At 39.7% G+C, this 17,715-nt stretch overlaps 4 protein-coding genes across 5 annotated transcripts in view; 3 read left to right on the forward strand and 1 right to left on the reverse strand.

Annotated features, from left to right (window-relative positions):
- Positions 1-647: 647 nt before the first annotated feature.
- LOC107222141 (L-2-hydroxyglutarate dehydrogenase, mitochondrial) lies at positions 648-3,990 on the forward strand. Its single transcript, XM_015661375.2, has 7 exons — positions 648-1,414; positions 2,036-2,237; positions 2,333-2,545; positions 2,619-2,816; positions 2,902-3,173; positions 3,251-3,430; positions 3,518-3,990. Exons 1-7 carry the CDS (start codon positions 1,332-1,334, stop codon positions 3,711-3,713), a joined length of 1,344 nt encoding a protein of 447 aa, XP_015516861.1. The 5' UTR covers positions 648-1,331; the 3' UTR covers positions 3,714-3,990.
- On the reverse strand, positions 3,788-5,787 carry LOC107222142 (post-GPI attachment to proteins factor 2). Its single transcript, XM_015661376.2, has 4 exons — positions 5,255-5,787; positions 4,937-5,183; positions 4,607-4,822; positions 3,788-4,517 (listed from the first exon to the last, which is right to left on the reverse strand). Exons 1-4 carry the CDS (start codon positions 5,444-5,446, stop codon positions 4,390-4,392), a joined length of 783 nt encoding a protein of 260 aa, XP_015516862.1. The 5' UTR covers positions 5,447-5,787; the 3' UTR covers positions 3,788-4,389.
- Positions 5,788-6,053: 266 nt separating this feature from the next.
- The window catches only part of LOC107222135 (WW domain-binding protein 4), a 30,035-nt gene continuing 18,373 nt past the window's right edge, over positions 6,054-17,715 (forward strand). Inside the window, exon 1 of the mRNA XM_046735432.1 lies at positions 6,054-6,240. Within this exon, the coding sequence (XP_046591388.1) occupies positions 6,239-6,240 (2 nt within the window). The 5' untranslated portion in view covers positions 6,054-6,238. The remainder of the gene's footprint in view (positions 6,241-17,715) is intronic.
- On the forward strand, positions 9,027-14,965 carry LOC107222136 (calmodulin-lysine N-methyltransferase). 2 transcript variants are annotated; one of them, XM_015661371.2, is made up of 2 exons: positions 9,027-10,425; positions 13,833-14,965. In XM_015661371.2, exons 1-2 carry the CDS (start codon positions 9,757-9,759, stop codon positions 14,199-14,201), a joined length of 1,038 nt encoding a protein of 345 aa, XP_015516857.2. In that variant the 5' UTR covers positions 9,027-9,756; the 3' UTR covers positions 14,202-14,965. The 2 variants fall into 2 exon arrangements, with proteins under 2 accessions (XP_015516857.2, XP_015516856.2); XM_015661370.2 differs by having other exon boundaries at positions 9,050-10,434.

A 17,715-nucleotide genomic window follows, 5' to 3' on the forward strand; every position in this document is an offset into this window, starting at 1 on the left:
TTTGATAGCCCGTGAACCGTCCGTCGGTTTGTGATTTCCTCTGCTAGACCTTATCGATTGCAAACGTATTTAACCGTATGAGTCTATATTATCGAAAGAGTACGGGGATTAAAATTGAAACCTAAAAGTGATTTCAGGAGTGCTTAACTATAAGTAGCAAATAGGTATGGCAAAACGTAAAGTTCAGCGGATAAGGGGCCCTAAATTTGAATTTCAATTACGTTCGAATCGAAGTAGTGATTTGAACATTGGCAGATTAAACCGCCTCAATTATTCACTCGAGAGTTTTGCAATTGGAGTTCATTAATCCTGCGTCTATATTCTAACTAGAACAAGCGTATTTCCTTGCGTAATAGGCAGTGACGATATTTTGCAAATTCGCGATAGTAAAGAACACTCGCGAACGCGTCTCGTTCGAACAGCTTCACCGTCGTGACGTTGGAAGAACGGTGGCGCCACTTGCCGATGTTAGTAATCGAGATGGCAAGCGCCGTCGCAGCAAGAGCCTCGCATACGTCGACACGACGTCATCATGACGTCATTAATGAACACCGGTGACGATTTGCCAAATTATTTTACACATCAGATATTTTAAACCAGTTAACGAGGGGGGGATCCGATGATCAGAATCTCTACTACGCACCAGTCAGTAGTGTCGATAAGACAGTCTGACGCAAAAGTGTCTGGCAGGCGTTTCTGTGTCGAAACGTAGAGCTCAGTACGATTTGACGTGACAACGAAAGGCTGCGTGTAATTTTTGCAGCAAACGCATCCGTTGTACGTCCTTGACCATCGCGCTAATTGCATAACGTTGTTCTTGACCTTCGCGTATCATTCTGAAAACCACTTATTCGTTAGATAGACGTTCGCTACCTGTACAAACGCGCCTTGTACTAATCGAAATCGGAGTGACAATTCCTCGAGTCAAAATCGAATTTGGAATTTCAGTTACTATTTAATTTACATGTTATTGTTTCTGTAGTAAAAATTGAATCCTGGGGTTTGGACTTGGGAACGGACAGTTTCGTCAAAGATATCGAAAATCCACGAAGCTTGAAGCGACAATGAAAGGCTAATCTTACACCGCTTGAGGAAAAGTCATTGGATGTGTCAATACGCATGAAATTCTTATCTGTAAACGCTGGATTGTATATAAAAATCGATAAGAACAAAATATTTCCTCGTCAACGTGGATCGGTCACGCATATGCCAAATGATCCCAGTGTAGTATTTCGACACTGCTGATTGAACCCACATACCCTGGGAAATTTCCTCGCTTTCGTAACATTTAATTGGTTATTCGCGCGCAAAAATTAAATCCCACGATCAAAATGTCTGCAAGCTTCCTGATACGTTTGTCGGCTCGAAAACCTGCCCGGCAATTGGCTAAATTATACTCAACTAGCGGAACCAGGTTGGTATTCAATTCTGTAAGATATTACAGTGAATATTTACTCTTCCACAAATAGATTTACGCAGTCGACAGGCAGTGGATGATTGATATAATTTCGAATTCGTTCGAATTCGGTTTGAAATTGAAAAGAATTGAAACGTTCGTCAACCCGTCAAACAGCGATGCGGTTTCAATTTGATAATAACCGTATTTTTCCCAGTCTTTTTTCCTTGTGGATATAAAAGAGGGAGTGTGGTTTTATGCAATTAATATTAAAGTAGTTTATTAGAGTATAATGTCTATTTACATAATGCCAGTGCGGCATGTCCTATTAACAAGGAGTCCAGGAGTAGAGAGAGCTAGATTGTGTCCTAGCGCGTACGGTCCCGCGCGAGCTCGTCTCGCTACACAAAACTATCGCTGGCCAATAGATGGCTCGTCAAGTTTCATTCTGACCATTAATCAAGATTATGAATTTGTCTATATATTACAACATTCCTGTTTTCCATTTGGGATAATTATCACATCCTCATGTTAGTATAATAAGAAAACATCAAATCGATACTTGGTAGCAATAGATATTGTCTAGCCACGTTCGCGCATTCTAAATTAGAATAACAAACCGAATGATTTGAATTGTAGCCTGGAGCATCCTGACACATTCGATTTGGTGATCGTGGGCGGAGGTATAGTGGGATGCGCAACTGGAAGAGAAATGCTGACAAGACATCCAGGAATGAAAATAGCGATTGTCGAGAAAGAGAAGGACCTGGCGATGCACCAAACCGGACATAACAGTGGAGTGGTGCATGCCGGTATATATTACGCCCCGGGAAGTTTGAAGGTACGCGGTAATCAGAGGGCAAGAAAGGCGGGAATTAAATTACAAAACGTTGTTTTACAATGCAAGACAATTCACCATACCTTGATTTCAAACAGGCCAAGCTCTGCGTCGAGGGTGCAAAACTTTCGTACGATTACTTCGACAAACATGACGTTCCGTACAAGAAGGTGGGAAAGCTCATTGTCGCCAAGGATGAAAAAGAGGCGGTCAGAATAGACGAACTCTTTGATCGCGGGACGAAAAACAACGTTCCGGATCTCGAAGTCGTTGGAAAAGATCGTATAAAAGATTTCCAAACGAACATTCAGGTGAGGAGATATTCCGATGCATCCAGATGCTCGCACGACTCACATTCAATACAACTAATTCGAGACGTTTTAGGGCGAGAAAGCGCTCTGGTCACCCTGGACCGGTATCGTAGACTGGGGAGCGGTCTGCAAGGTCTTCGGAGATGAGTTCAAAAAAATGGGGGGTGAAATATTCCTTAATTCCGAGGTGACAGGGTTCACCGAAATGATAGAGTCCAAAGGCACACTTGGTAAACTGATGCCAATGGTTGTTCATACTAAGAATAACAAGGTTTGCATTGGACCTTGCGTCTGCTTACTTCTTTCAGTTGCGTTTCACGCAGTTTGGGCTTACATGATTGATTGAAATTTTACAGCACATTCCGACGAGGTTTGCTTTGACTTGTGCCGGATTGCATTCAGATCGCGTTGCGAAATTGACAGGATGCGACGTGAATCCAAGGATCGTTCCGTTCCGAGGGGAGTACTTCAGGATGTCGGACACAACCAAGTCCCTCGTTACAACGAACGTTTATCCAGTCCCAGACGCTAGGTTCCCATTTTTGGGCGTCCACTTTACGCCCAGAATGTCCGGGGACGTGTGGATAGGACCAAACGCCGTCTTAGCGTTGTCCAGAGAAGGCTACAGGTGCGTAATCTGTTACGAAATGTTAGCATTACGAAGAAGAAATCCGTTGAATATCATAACCTACCGCGATTTTCCAGTTGGACACAAGTAAACTTGAGAGACTGCATAGAGATGGCAACATTCCCAGGCTTGTATAAGCTCTGCTTCAAGTACGCGCTTCCAGGGGCAATGGAGATGATTAAATCCGTATTCCCTTCGCTAATTGTGAAGGACTTGCAAAAAACTCTACCTGGAATTACTGGGAAGGATATACTGAGGTACGTACACCTGTATAAACTGTAATGGATAACTTCTGAAATTTTACAGTCTTGACAATGCCATGTACAATTATAATCCATCTGTAGCGACAAGGCTGGAGTCCGAGCACAGGCTTTGAATAACAAGGGAGAGCTGGTGGATGACTTTGTCTTTGACGGAGGAGAGGGTAGCATTGGAAGCAGAGTAATTCACTGTCGTAACGCTCCTTCACCAGCGGCGACAAGCAGTATGGCCATAGCAAAGTACATTTCAGACAAGCTAGAAAACGATTTCAAGTTGTAAAGAAAATGTTTGATGATAGGACTTCTTAGTTTCTTAGTTTTCGAATAATTGTCTATGATTTTTTCGATTTGGCATATTATATGCGCAACCAAAGAGATAATAATTCTTTGCCAAAGGATCTCACCGGAACCTACTCGTGTCCACTGAGAAAACGTCAAATGTTGCATTAGAGACCTAAGAATTATTGAAAAACAAAGTGATCTGTGACGTAAAATCCATCTATTTATCATCGGTAATGATAATAACAATATAAACCGTGAAACCTCATCTGATATCAGAAGACTAATTTACAGTATAATACAATAAATAGTATAAGTATTTATACACTTATATATCCTAGCTTTGGAAATAACAACTTGGTTATAGCTAACTTCGAGATGCTATTTTGTAGAATCTAAAAGTGTCATCCATATCTAACGTTACATAATACAGTATAATGAAATATAGATAAATGTGGTATTATGAAAAATATCCGGGAATTTTCGCATCAAAGTGGACATTGAATGGCAGAGTCTTATAAAATTACAAGATATCTAAAAATACGTATAAAAAGGAGTCTGTACATTTAATGTCCAAATCTGCATGAGAATCTCGATATCTGTACATAAATGTACAATATATGTATATAAATAAATGTTATGTAATAAATATATCATATGGATGATCGTATGGATAATCAGATTATTCTCAGTCCCTTTAAAGATACTAAAAATTTCCTTCCTGCGAAATCCCAAGCCGCAGTCATGTGAAATCCCATGTTGGTCAGAACAACCATATACTCTGACATGGCAAAGAGAGAGTACACTAAAAATGTATTATTTTATAAGAAAGGTTAGGTTTTGAAGTTGTAAATTTAGCATGGATATATTTAGAACTCTTGAGATATTTCTCACCGTTCGCCTCGCAGTATTTATTGTGCCTGTAGAAAAAATAGCATGCCAATAGTATCGAAGACACATTAGCGAACAGCATACGCCATTTCCATTTGAATGAACTTGCTTCAACCGCATCTTTAGCTGGGCTTCTACAACTCCTCGTTATCATGCACGACAAGCTCATGTGCAGCAAAGACATTATCAAGAAGGTGATGAACGATAACTTGTGAAGAGCTACAAAAAAATAATTTGGCGGTAAAGACTAATTGCTGAACAATCTTACATCGGCTCTCTATGTTTATTCTGTAATTTGCATCAGCATTAAAGAGGTCAAATGATATTACGTACCATAATTGTCATGCGAAGACCAAAAACTTAAGGTAACTAAGGCAGTGTTTTCGATCGCATAAGCAGCCAGAGCTATATGGGCAACAAACTGCGCCCACTTATATACCGTTTCCTTATAGTGTCGATAGTACATAATCAGAACGAGTACCCTGGTGTGTGCTTGGATGGCAATTGCCGCCTTCCAGACGTCGCTTTGAGGCTTGTAGTGTCCAATGGCGGCAGAAATTGATGGAAGAAAATTGTACACCTGAGAATAATATACTGATTATTATAAGCTCGATTAAATGAAAAGGTACACAAGAAGGGTGAACCTGGTACCTCGCAGTGTGTGAAAGTAGCTTCTTTGAAATTGTACAGCACAGACCAGCAGACACAGAAGGCGAAACCTAAGAACGGAAGGGAGACGGTGAACCAGGCGATCTTCGAAAAAGGTATCAGCAAACGTAACCTTGTAGATGTTTCGCTGACAAGAGGAATGTACTCGGAGCCAAATCTGGATGATTTCTCCATGGCGGTTAGCAAATTCCGTGTGATTATCTCCACCCTATGGCACTTGATTTTGTTTTTCTCTATTTAATAAACCGTACAATTGAGGTTAACTTGTGATTACCGCTGACAACCATTTTCGACTAGTGCAAAAAATCCGAAGGGGCATCTTTTTTTCGGTGCACATATTAAACTATCTAATCAGCTGCACATCAGCATTCTCACTATGCACTTCGGGTATATATTTTCTAAACTAATTGCAACTTTTGAACTCATTCTCTTTACTAATGTCATCGATTCGATGTCATCGTCGATTGCAAACAATCGTCTGCTATCAGTCGCTACCTCGATAATCGATTACTCAAGATAATATATGCCAACTAATAAAAACAAAATACACTAAAATTAACCTAGAATCTCGTGGATTCTATCAAATTTTCCCAACATAATTGACCAATAACGGGCGTTTTTAATTGAAATATCAATTAATCTTTCAACAAGAACGACAAATTTTAATTTTTTTCGCATTAAACGGGGATTTCGTGCCTTCGCAATTCACTTTACAGTTTAAGTGATTTTTGTACATTTTAGTTGGCGATCCTGTACAAAGACGGCGGACTGAACTATGAAGTTAGCGCCAGAATATGCGAAGGGGGTGTCTGCCACGGAGTTAGTGTCTGCTATGTTTAGTTCCGAAGTGAGGTTATGTTTCACAGTGATGAAGAAACGTCTATGAAAAAAATAACAATCATTTTTATTATTAAACACCGTTAAGTGACGAGCTGAGAAACGGGATAAATATCAACAACATCGACGATGTAAGTAATTTCTTTTATCCCGTACGGATTCATTTGCTCCAAAAGTCGTACTTCGATTACATTTTTGTAGCAAAAATGTACTGTGCATAGACAAAACGTTTTCCAACACACGGCTAATGATTCCTCCCGAAACAACATTAGCTCATCTGCTTACGTTCACATTTCAACGCAAATATCGAATTAATGTTATCAGCGATTTAACCGACTCCAAAATGCAACTACCAGCACGTGCGAAGTTACGTGTGACTCTTGTTGATGAGGCAAATATATGAGTATAACGTGCCAGCTGGTAAATCCATACGTCAAAATCGTATTTCATTTGATTTTTCTTCTACAGTTTTTAAACACCAGTCTGGCTACTTTACACAAGCACTCAACTCAGGATATCTTATACACAAAGCACTTATAGTTAGATAACCGTGTTTACAGAGCCTCGTGACGCGGGTGCCTTGTCAGGTAATTTATGGCCGGTATTACCGTTTCCCGTATCGTCAAAAAATCGCTTTTTAATTCAATCCCTCGCATTGCAACAGAATTAATAGTGAGTTTCTCGTAAGCGTGACATTCCCATTTTTTACGCTCACGAAATTTCATTATCTTCATGATAAAAAAACACCAGAAAATATCAAATTTCGAATAAAGGTTCGTCCTGAGAACGATATATTTACACTGCAATTAACAAATTAATATAAATCGACAGATAAAGGTAAAAATGATGGAAATCATCTACAGTACACACAGCGTGCAAGTATTATACTTTGGGATATTTTTAATCCGATGTACGACACTTGGATATTATAAAGCGTGTGTATCCGTGTGTGTCATCCGTACAGACAATTGTAACTTATTTGTGACAGAATTTTCGTCTTCCCAAGGTTTTTCGCTGTTCTCCGTGATTGCACACACATTGCATACATACTTAAATATATTTTCTGCATATATGTGTGTACCTGTGCTCGCTACAACGACGTTATTGTTGGCCAACGTTACAGCTCGGCTTCTCGATTAGACGCAATGCGTCTGTACGAGTTGCCAGAAGCACCGCAGTACTGTAGTCAAGTCGTTTAGAGATACATACATACCTCGATGCATGGAAGAATACATGTTTGTATATATATGTATATATATATGCCGGCGAGTCGCATTGCTGTCAATTCAATTCCCCCCTTTCGGCATTGTCAACCCCCATTTTACGTCGCACCCCCAGGAAAATAAAATAAATACAATCATACCTACCGTGTAGTTAAGAGGAGCAAATATACCTTGTGTAAGATACACGCCCTCGCCGCGTATCCGCAGTGCGAGATTAAATCTGGACACTTGCGAAAAGAGCGGTCCACCCCAGCGAGAGGTTTGCGTTTCCCTACAAGTAGGTGAAATCATATTTCCGTACCCTCATGTTGCCAGATTATCTGTAGGACATGTTTTCAGTAGGGTTTTATTACGCCTATTCGCATTATTTTTGTTTTTTTTTTTTTGTATTCAATGGTTACTTCTTAATTCTGCATTTGACAAATTTTGTAAATATTTTTGTGAGTGTAAGAAATAAGGAAAAGCGGTCTGGGAATACTGCGATGCATATGTCATCTGATGCGATAATGGCGATATGCTGTATCCGAAAATATTCTTTATGGAAATTAATTGTCATATTAGATAGTCAAAAATGAGATTAGAACCTAGCAAGACAAAATTGTCTTTTTCTAGCCTGAACGATATATCACCTTGACGGATCGGCTTTGAATTCATTCAACCTATAAATTCTCTTAGGTATACAATAGAATTTTATTCGTGAAATTCGTTAGAATGTTTTTCCTCCGTTTTGTAATTATTGACAATTTATCTATTCGTTTTTCAACTAAGTAAACATTTTATCCGGTTGAATAAATTTTAATCGAGTCGCCTTTAGATCTACCGTTAGGTATATATCAATACCCAAGAAATTTTCTCAAGCGTTAAGTAATCGCAGCGTATTTTCAACTGAACAGTTCAGTTCGGTGGTTTAAAAGCACTCACAAAATTAATTCAGCTCGTTGTAAATTTCTTGAACTGATCAATCAAGGATTTTAGACCCTTTATACGTAGAATATGCTGCCTCGTGTAAATTCAGTGAAATTGAAAAATTTGTGCCCCAAAAAAAGGAAAACAAAGTCAACATTTGTTATGATTTCAACAAAATCAGAGCGATCAATTTACCGACAATATAATTTACAAACTGATCGTTGTAGAATTGCAACGATTTTCTTGACGAAAAATTCGCACCAAACCGCGGTGTCGAAATATCAAGAGATTTGGAAAGCTCATTCGACAGTCATAAAAGTTTATAAATACCGTACGTTGTTTAGTTCTTTATGTGTCTTTTATTTTTTCTTACAGAAGAAAACGTCCTCTTTCTGTAACTGCACGGTATATAACAAGTTTTAAATGCGACTCAAAAATGCAACCGTGCTTTCCAAGTGTAGCATAAAATTTCAAAGCAGATGATTACCCGCAATTATTGTTCATCCTACTTTTTCTCCAACTTTGGCCAAGAATTGTAGACGAATTTGACAAGTTTATCATCAGTTAAAATATTTTAGAGTACAAATTGAATCGAATCATTTCTTTTTCTCGGTGTAAATTTACTCAATGATAACCCCTTTGCCCTGTTAAGCAAGAGTCCTCCCCCCCCCCCCCCCCCATCCTTCCGTCTTGTTTCGCGAAATCTCTGCAGCCTCCGAAATCGCTGCAGACGTGCGCGAATCCCTGACGTTTTGCAGTTCGCGGCGTGCGTCGCCGACGCCGATTGAAGAGGGCAGGAGGAGTGGCGAGAGAAAACGAGGATGAGGAAGGAGGGAGAATAGCCGGAGGCAAAAGCGCATGCGCGAGTAGCGCGTGGCGCGGAGTTACGAGAGTTTTAGTTTTAGTCCGTTGGTCTCGTCCCTTCGCGCGCATCGCAAGCGCGGCTCCTCTTCCTCGATTAATTTCGAGGGCCCCGAGCGGTGCAACCGCCCCCCAAAAAAGCGCTCCCGAATTGCTGCAACGGGGGCGAAGAATAACCCGCAAAGGGGCACCGGTTGCGGATTTACTTTCCTCTTAATTTTACATAAATATATATTTTTCGCAAACTGCACGTGGAACTGAAGTGAATACATACTGGTTTACTCGAATAATTGATTGTGAGAAATGAGAGGAAAAGGAAGTAGAAGATAACCTTGTGCGAAACAGAAGAAAGTCGGAGGAGGAGACAAATGCAGAATAAACAACGCGGGAACAACACAACGGCTGTTTTTAATCGGCAATATCCACGAGCATCAAACGCGTCGACTAATTTTTATAACGTATAATTTTTAAACGTGATCACGTGTCACGTGTGACGGTCATCTTCGGTTAATCCGAATAGGATAAAAGGCGGGAAGACAGCGAATGCTTATCCCACGTATCACACGTCACAAAGCGATCGTGACGAGAAGCTGAAGTGATCTACGGGTAAATTCACACACCGAGTGAACGATAAAAAAAGATCTGCGGTCAACGAGGATGGAGGGCTTGGATATCGGGTCGAGAAAATTGGAGGTGAACGCGAACCGCGAGAAGATGGCGGGAACTAAGAAAACGGAAATGATAAATCGGGCGCAGCGGCGATGGCGTCTCTTGGCGAGAGCGTTGACGAGATCGCCGGAGCCGCAGGAAGACGCCGAGGAGTTAGAACCCGACCCGATTTCCGTGAGACGATTCACCAACTTCGGCTTGGTGAACGCGGCGGCGTTGGAGAACGTTATCGGGGATCGTGAATCGACGTGGTATTCGTACGCGGCGACGATAGACCGGAAGTGCTTCGCTGTCGACGTCAGAGAGGTGAACAAGAGCTTCACGGCGAACGAGCTGATCGGCTTCAACAACACGGGCAACATTTGCGTGTGGCCGTCGGAGGAGTGCTTGGCTCATTATTTGCTGAGCAACCGGAATATTTGCCGGGGAAAAACGGTCCTCGAACTTGGCGGAGGGATGAGCTGCCTTGCCGGAGTCTTTGTCGCCAAGTACTGTAAACCCGCGGCCGTCACCCTGACCGACGGCAATGTCACCAGCGTTGATAATGCCAGGTGTATCGTCGCCAGGAACAAATTGGACACCTTTATAGATTGTCGTGTCGTTCAGTGGGAAAGGGCAGCCAAGGATCTGAGGCAGGACGACGTCAACGCCAATCATGTTCGTCAGGTTCGTTTCAATGTTATCGTGTCGAAGTTGGCAACGTTATCGTAACGGTTCGTGCTGAGAAAAAACCGTTATTTCGCCATTTTCGAACTGTTTGAAATTTAGTATACTGTAATAAAACAAAACATACTCGTATACCGCAATTTTAGTTCGTTAAAAATCATTGTAACAATTAGAAAATCTTGATTTTTTTCCCAATGTTTCTTTACGATAACGTTACTAACTTCAACCTCGTCCGATCTTGAGTTCTTGCCATTTCGTGAGATTTAACTTCGCGACGTTGAAGTAACGATGCGTTCTTATGGAAAATCTGAACAGTTCGGAACTTTGGGATTATTTAAAATTAGGTGAAATGTAACGAAGCGAAACGTACTGATATTTTGCAAACTCGGTTGCCTTAAAGTCATTCTAAGTTTGCCAAATAGCAAGTTTCGACTTAATGCTTCGTTAGGTTAACGTTACTAACTCCAACTCCGTAATTACGTGAAGCTGAAGCTGGTTGTCAGAATCACCAGTCGAACTTCTTTCGACAGAGATGACGCAGCTCAGTTTTATACCCACAATTCTGTCAAACTATAGGTACAATTATAGACTTCAAGGTATTTGACGAAATTTCGACTGCCAGGTATCACTGCCTAATTATTTGAATCAAAATTAGCACTTTTGGCAGTTAATTCTGGGTGCTAGGCTTCAACTTCGTTTCCAATTTATCTATTCTTGATCCTCTGTTCCTTCCCGCAGGCTCTTTAATAATAACAATAATGTTAATAATAATATTAATAATAATAATAATAATAATAATAATAATTAAGATTGACACATCACCCAACTCTCAATTACTTTGAAATTTTTATCAGACTCGAGTGCCAGTCGAGTTAATTAGATTTCAGTTCGATTGCGAAGACCGATATTGTCACAGACCTGCAGAAATCTATAAATTGCCGCGCGAATTTCTTGAAATTGAATAATTATACAATTGAGACATCGCGTTGAGAAGCGTGAAAACCGCGACTCTCAATCTCTTCGAAGGTTGTTCAATCGTTCTGCAGAAAGGCTGTGACTCGTTATTATATAAACGCAGAGTGTAAATATTTTTCGTAAACAATAGCTGCAGTTACAGTACTTGCAATAAAAAAAAAAAAAAATAAAAAGGCGAATATATTTGCTCTTGACTCTGAAATGAATAAAAATTTTTTTTTTCGCATACCGATTCAAAATTGGTCTCCAAAAGACAAAAATAAAGAGCACAAACTTTGACTCGAAAACTTGAGATCACTCGACTCGATCGCCGTAATGTTTTTCGTTTGCTTATTTTTCTTTTTACGCATTGACATTCGGCTGAAGCCCCTGAACTTGTGTCCTTTGTTTTTTTTTTTTTTCTCTTCTTTTTTTTCCAACCCTAAGCCCCTACATTCTCTTTGATCTGCCCTTCGCCGCGTATATCGCGTCCGTGTTACGCAAATAATTAACGGGCTTCCACCATACCGTTCACAATCAGTCAGGTTTGTGTACCGAAATGCTTGTGCAACGGAAAAGATTGCATTACGCGTATATCGCATATACGCATGCGTAATACCCGTGTAAACAATCAATTTCCCCGGCGGGGGGGGGTTCCAATTTTTTTTCTTTTTCGTTTTAATAAAATCGACACTCTCTAATGGACTTGATGTTTGTCCTTCTGGCGAGACGATCAGTCGAGAGAGTTGATCTCGTGTTTGTACGCAGATTGCACGCTTATTTTTGCTGCATACAAGGCGTGCATACGGATGATTCTGATTGTTTTCCGTGTTCTTATCGTGGATGGTAAATCCCTGCAGGTATCGGTTTCGACGCCTCGTGATCATCGGGAGATAAGTCGACCGTGAGAAATTTCGTTTCACACATTTTCGCTCACAGGGTTTATAATCGCTCAGAGTGAGGCTATTTTAGACACAATTTTTGGACGCTTGTATTTGTATAATAACAAGTATCCATACCTGGCAATATATATGTGTCCACACGTGTATTTTCCTGTTCGAACGACCCCTACTCGCGTAATTCGTAATGTTTACCGAAATTTGACAACCATGCCTTGACACCACGATACGGGAAATTTTTCAAATTACCCCCGAATCTGAGCTTGCCTGCATTTTGCTTTCACCCACAGCAGACGAAATGCGCCGTAAATCCGTCCCGGCCGGAACATGGTTGAGCACAATATGCACAAGGTACCGCGGAACGTCGGTTCGGTAGTAAAACTGGAAATTCGCTTCCGCTCGTTGAGTGAAACAAGCCAGAAACCACAAATATAATAATACGGTGAAAGTTTGTAACGGTCTCCGAACTGCGGAAAAATGAGACCAAAAATATTCGAATCAGAAGTAAAAAAGACAAGATTTTAATAGCTTTAAACATTCTAATTGTAAAATCTCTTCTCTCAAATTGTTGATATCACAGTTTGTGTTATTGAATTCACACAGATTATTATATTTTATTATTAGATACATTGGGGATGATCACGTGACGTTACTGGTGATGTTTCGAAACCGTTTTTTCCTCTTTTTCTAACCTCGGATTCAAACGATTGCCGCCTGATCACCGTTATGAGGATGCCATAGCCGGCCTTTACCGACCGAGTAACAAAATTCATTCCCGCATGAACGAAAAAAGTTATCGACTTCTTTTGTTCGGAATCGCTTCTAAAATACAGCGCTGACTGCAGTATTTTCATATCAGTGATTCGTTGCAGACTTCGATAAGAATAAAAATAAGGGGCTGCACTTTACTCGGTCGGTAAAAACGGACTATAGCATCTCCTTAACCCTTTGCGACACAGCATCTGATATATGAGATACCTTTTTTGAATCGGTTATCCAAGAGTTACATTCAATTTTTGTAATATCGCTGTAATTGTTTTTGCATAATTGGACTTCTAAGATGTCGATGTTGATGTTTTAAGAGTGATTATGATGATTCCACGAATATAGTGAGGGCTATAAATAAACAAAGTGTTGAAAATGCATGTTTCAACAAACTAAATGTAATTGCGGGAAGGTTATGGGGACTAGAAAAGTGGAGCTCGGTAACCCTGAGTTTTTGGGATCGCTAAAAACGAATCCGACGTCGAAATAATGATATTCAAAATGGCGGAGCCAATATGGTGGACTGACAATATGAAAACTGATGTGATTTGCTCAAAATTAGTTACTCGGGGGTTTTCGGGGTCGATGAAAACGTTTAATTAATCGTTAAAATTACAAAATTCAATATGCGGAATGCATTTAGATCCGACATTTTGAGTTTTGAAAATTTCTCAGATTCGACCCCATTTTTGAAATCAGCGATCTCGGGTTAAGACCAATCGAACTAGCTTTCCAAAGTTCCAAGAATTGAACAAATTTGCTTGCGATAATTTTCCGCAGACGTGGTCGATGGACTGGAACCAGCCGGAATCCCGGCGCACGTCTCAGGCCGGACTCTACGACGTGATCCTCAGCGCGGACTGTCTCTTTTTCGACGAGGCTCGGCTGGACCTGGTCGAAACGATATTCGGATGGCTGGCTGAGGACGGAATCGCGCTGATAGTGGCGCCGAGGCGAGGTTCGACTTTTGAAAAATTTACGGAAGCCGCGATCGAGCGGGGCTTCACGGCCAGGCAGCGGGAATTCTACGACCCTCGAGTTTGGTCGAGGCACCTGGAGCTCGTTGAGCACAGCCAAGAATACTGCCCGGACATCCATTACCCGCTGCTTCTCGAGCTGACCAAGAAGCAAATCAAGGCACCCGGATGACGGAGGATTTTTGCCGATCAGCCGATTTCGTTCCAGCAGCGTTTTGCTGTTTTATTAAATATTGTCGAAGTCGTCGCAATACACGATTGGGAAACCAAAGATCAGGGCGTAAGTTTTTCTGAAATGTATTCTTAAATTCCGGTTGTGCGATTATCATTTTTCTCCTTCTCGGGGAATCGAGGTGGTCCAAAGAATTTGGATTCATTGTTTCGGAAACGGAAAGCCGGAAACAAAATGAATGCGAAAATTGATATGTTAATATAATATTATATATATATAGATGTACATGTTGTAGCAATGTTACAAAAGACACGAAATTATGTATATTGTAATAGAAAAGCGAAGAGAGACTTTACATTGTAAACATTATTATACACGGATAGATTTATCCAATATATACGATATACGTAAAATGTGAATAGATTTGTCTCGCTGTTATTTTTGTCCGTTGTATCATTTATTCTATGTATAGGAATGAAAAAACGTGTCTAGTTATTTTGTTTACCCAAACGACCAATATAATGCTTGCGAAGTCACTCACCTACAATACAATAAAGATTACCGCCTTGTACCCACATTTTTAACTATTATTAAAATTCGCCTTATATTTATTAATTGTGCAAACTTTTCCGTCTGTTCAAGTAAGTAAAGAATTTTTCTATTATTCGTGCCCGTTGATAAGAAATTACTTGAAAAAAAAAAAAAAAATATCAATCGTACTTAGCACAAGGTGTTCAATTTTCACGAGATAAACATCTGCAAGAGAGAAACTTACGCTGGGGGGAAAAAGTTACAATAATTAGTTTACCTTCAAAGTTTTCATTCGACGGAAAAGTTTTTGTTTTCTTTTTATTTTCCTTTCTTGTTTTCGCATTTTCCGAACTCAATCTTGGAATACAAATTTCACTTTATACCCTCGTTTCTTTGAAATGTTGTCGCACCCTGTTTGTGAGGCGTGATACATGGTATTAAATAGTCATATATTTTTTTAGCTGTCTAGCATATAATATATTGTAATTACCTGAAAGTACATAGATACACATCATACATGTACGTATAAATTATTTAATGTATATTTTACCGTTGTTACCCATGACGTCGGTGTATCTATAAAAGTCTTCTCAAAAAGGACCAAATATAATTTTAAGAATCCTAGTCAAGACGCGTATCAGCGTCGTACTATATATCATGTATGTATATTATAATTGTTACACACCGTGAGAATATTGTTAATTGTAAAAATAATCATGATGATAATAATAATAATAATAATAATAATAATACGATGATGATTGTACATACGCACTGACTTCTGTGATAATTTTCAAACCCACTTCCACATGGAGGACGCTCTTCATTTGTTTTTCCTCACCTTGATTCCGGATCAGAGCCACGCGGTTAAACCGCACGAGTTACGCAATTGCGCGATAGAAAAAGAGAGATAAGATTGCTAAAGTGGAAACGAGATCGCAGAAGAAGAAAATGGCCGTGGCGATTGCACGGTGTTCGAGAATTGAGAGAAAAACGAAGGAAAAATTCGCACGAAAAAACGAGCTGGCATTCTGAATCGAATGATAATTAAATTGTGTCTGATTTTTCGTTGCCTGTAAGCGAGTTTTTACCTCATCGATCTCAATTATGCTCGTCTTGTTTCGCGCGCAAAAATTGTCATCTTTTTCCGACTTCTCATTCGGTCGTTTCATCACAATTCGTCTAGCTTTTCGCTAGCACGATAATAATAATAATAACAGTGATGATGATAATAATAATAATAATAATAATAATGATCTTTACACCGACGTTGTTATACATATATCGCGTGTCACTGCAGAGTTATACACACATGTTATAACAAATGTCAGTCGTTTCGGAATTATTGGCGACGTCTTAAGCAGTTGCCGTGGTCTTAACGAGGCGGCAGATTAGGAGAACATTTTTTTTAAATGGGCGAACAGGGAATCAGAGTTGTTGTATGAAATTGACGAGGTCGATTTTTCCTGCCTTCCTTTTTATTTCCCTCTACATCATCATCCGTTTCTTCATATACCCATTACTTTTTTTCCTCCTCAATCTCTCGGACACATGTATACACATATACGCTTGTATACGAGTAACTGATCTACCAGACTACACGGAAAATAAACTTTGAACAGAAAATTTTACGGTGTTTAATCATCGCAGCTAGGCGATAATATTCTTTAATCTTATATCGTTGATGCCAGCGCTTTTGTGACTGCAACGACTGATTTTTACGGCTGCAGACGCTCAGACTTCGGCTTGTACACATCGCTGTAATCCATATACATCATTTTACGTACACCGTGGGCTGTAAAAACATTTGAGAAATTTACACGACTCGAGTTTTCAAACTCTGCGGTAAACGTACATCTGTATAATAATTAATCGTTTACATCGAGCGCAGCAACGAATATGATTTTCTTCCTTTCCCTCTTGGCTTCAAAAATTCAATCCAGTTAAAATATCAGTTTTTTAAGAGCTTGTGTAATCTTCTCTTTGCAATTGTTTGAGTCACAGGAACACCAATTTCTCGTAAAAAAAAATTCAAGCTTCTCAAGAACCGAATCTCTGCGCTTGTGCCGTTCGTCAAAGGGCCGGTAAAACCATAAACGGGTTTCGCTAAATATCTCACGACGACGCTTATCACGGTCGATAATCAATTATCTAAAATTAGCCTCGTATCCAGCCATCCAAAACGCTTTTCCGCCGTTTCACTGATTTTCCCTTTATTTCCTCGTACGCGGAGTGTAGAAAATGTCGTTAGTCTTCCACTAAACCAGAACAATAAAGCATATAATGAAATTCTACAATCACGACTTTTGCAACCGAATTCGAATTTTCGAATCCATAATCGCATCGATTCTCTTTATTACGGATTCCACTCTATGTGTTACAGGAGTAAAATTTAAAACTAAACTCGATACTAGTCCTCCCAAAATCCAAAAAAGTGTCCATTTCCTCAAAACCAACCGATAAAACAAAAAAATTGCTTAATTACACATGTCTGAAAAAAAATATTTGGATGTTTTTTGTAAATATTATGGTTGCAAGTGTGCCAAATGCAAAAATGACTTCCATTTCCCTTTATCACGTACAGTATTCTTGCAAAATACGAAGTGTCTGCATGAAAAGAAACATAACAATAATGAACAAACCACCATTTTGTTACAATAGACTAAGCAATATTTCTTATAAAATTAAACAAACAATTTCTTTGTGAAATGTATTTAACATTCCGCGTTCATTCTTTTCGCCTGTGAAAACTTTCCTTCTTCTCTTTGATACACCTTCGAATACGCTTCCGCTTTCCATTTTCTCTTTCCCTGTTTGTATTTATTCTCGAATCTGACTCTAATGCATATTAAATGGAAGTAAGAAGTCACGTTTGCATAGGTTTTTTATAATCGAGAATAGGATACCAGATTTCGAATCACACGGGAATTTCACTCTAAACGAAACTACAAAGACGAGTTTAAGAAAAAACCCGACGTAATTG

The sequence above is a fragment of the Neodiprion lecontei genome, chromosome 3 (assembly GCF_021901455.1).
Source record: "Neodiprion lecontei isolate iyNeoLeco1 chromosome 3, iyNeoLeco1.1, whole genome shotgun sequence".
Lineage (NCBI taxonomy): Eukaryota > Metazoa > Arthropoda > Insecta > Hymenoptera > Diprionidae > Neodiprion > Neodiprion lecontei.

Coding starts and splice junctions, on each gene's coding strand:
- LOC107222136 (XM_015661370.2), top strand. CDS start 9,757: ATGGAGGGCTTGGATATCGGGTCGAGAAAATTGGAGGTGAACGCGAAC. Junction 10,435..13,832: donor ACGCCAATCATGTTCGTCAG/GTTCGTTTCAAT, acceptor AATTTTCCGCAG/ACGTGGTCGATGGACTGGAA.
- LOC107222141 (XM_015661375.2), top strand. CDS start 1,332: ATGTCTGCAAGCTTCCTGATACGTTTGTCGGCTCGAAAACCTGCCCGG. Junction 2,546..2,618: donor ATTTCCAAACGAACATTCAG/GTGAGGAGATAT, acceptor GAGACGTTTTAG/GGCGAGAAAGCGCTCTGGTC. Junction 2,817..2,901: donor TTCATACTAAGAATAACAAG/GTTTGCATTGGA, acceptor GAAATTTTACAG/CACATTCCGACGAGGTTTGC.
- LOC107222142 (XM_015661376.2), bottom strand. CDS start 5,446: ATGGAGAAATCATCCAGATTTGGCTCCGAGTACATTCCTCTTGTCAGC. Junction 5,184..5,254: donor CTACTTTCACACACTGCGAG/GTACCAGGTTCA, acceptor TATTATTCTCAG/GTGTACAATTTTCTTCCATC. Junction 4,823..4,936: donor GTCTTCGCATGACAATTATG/GTACGTAATATC, acceptor ATTTTTTTGTAG/CTCTTCACAAGTTATCGTTC.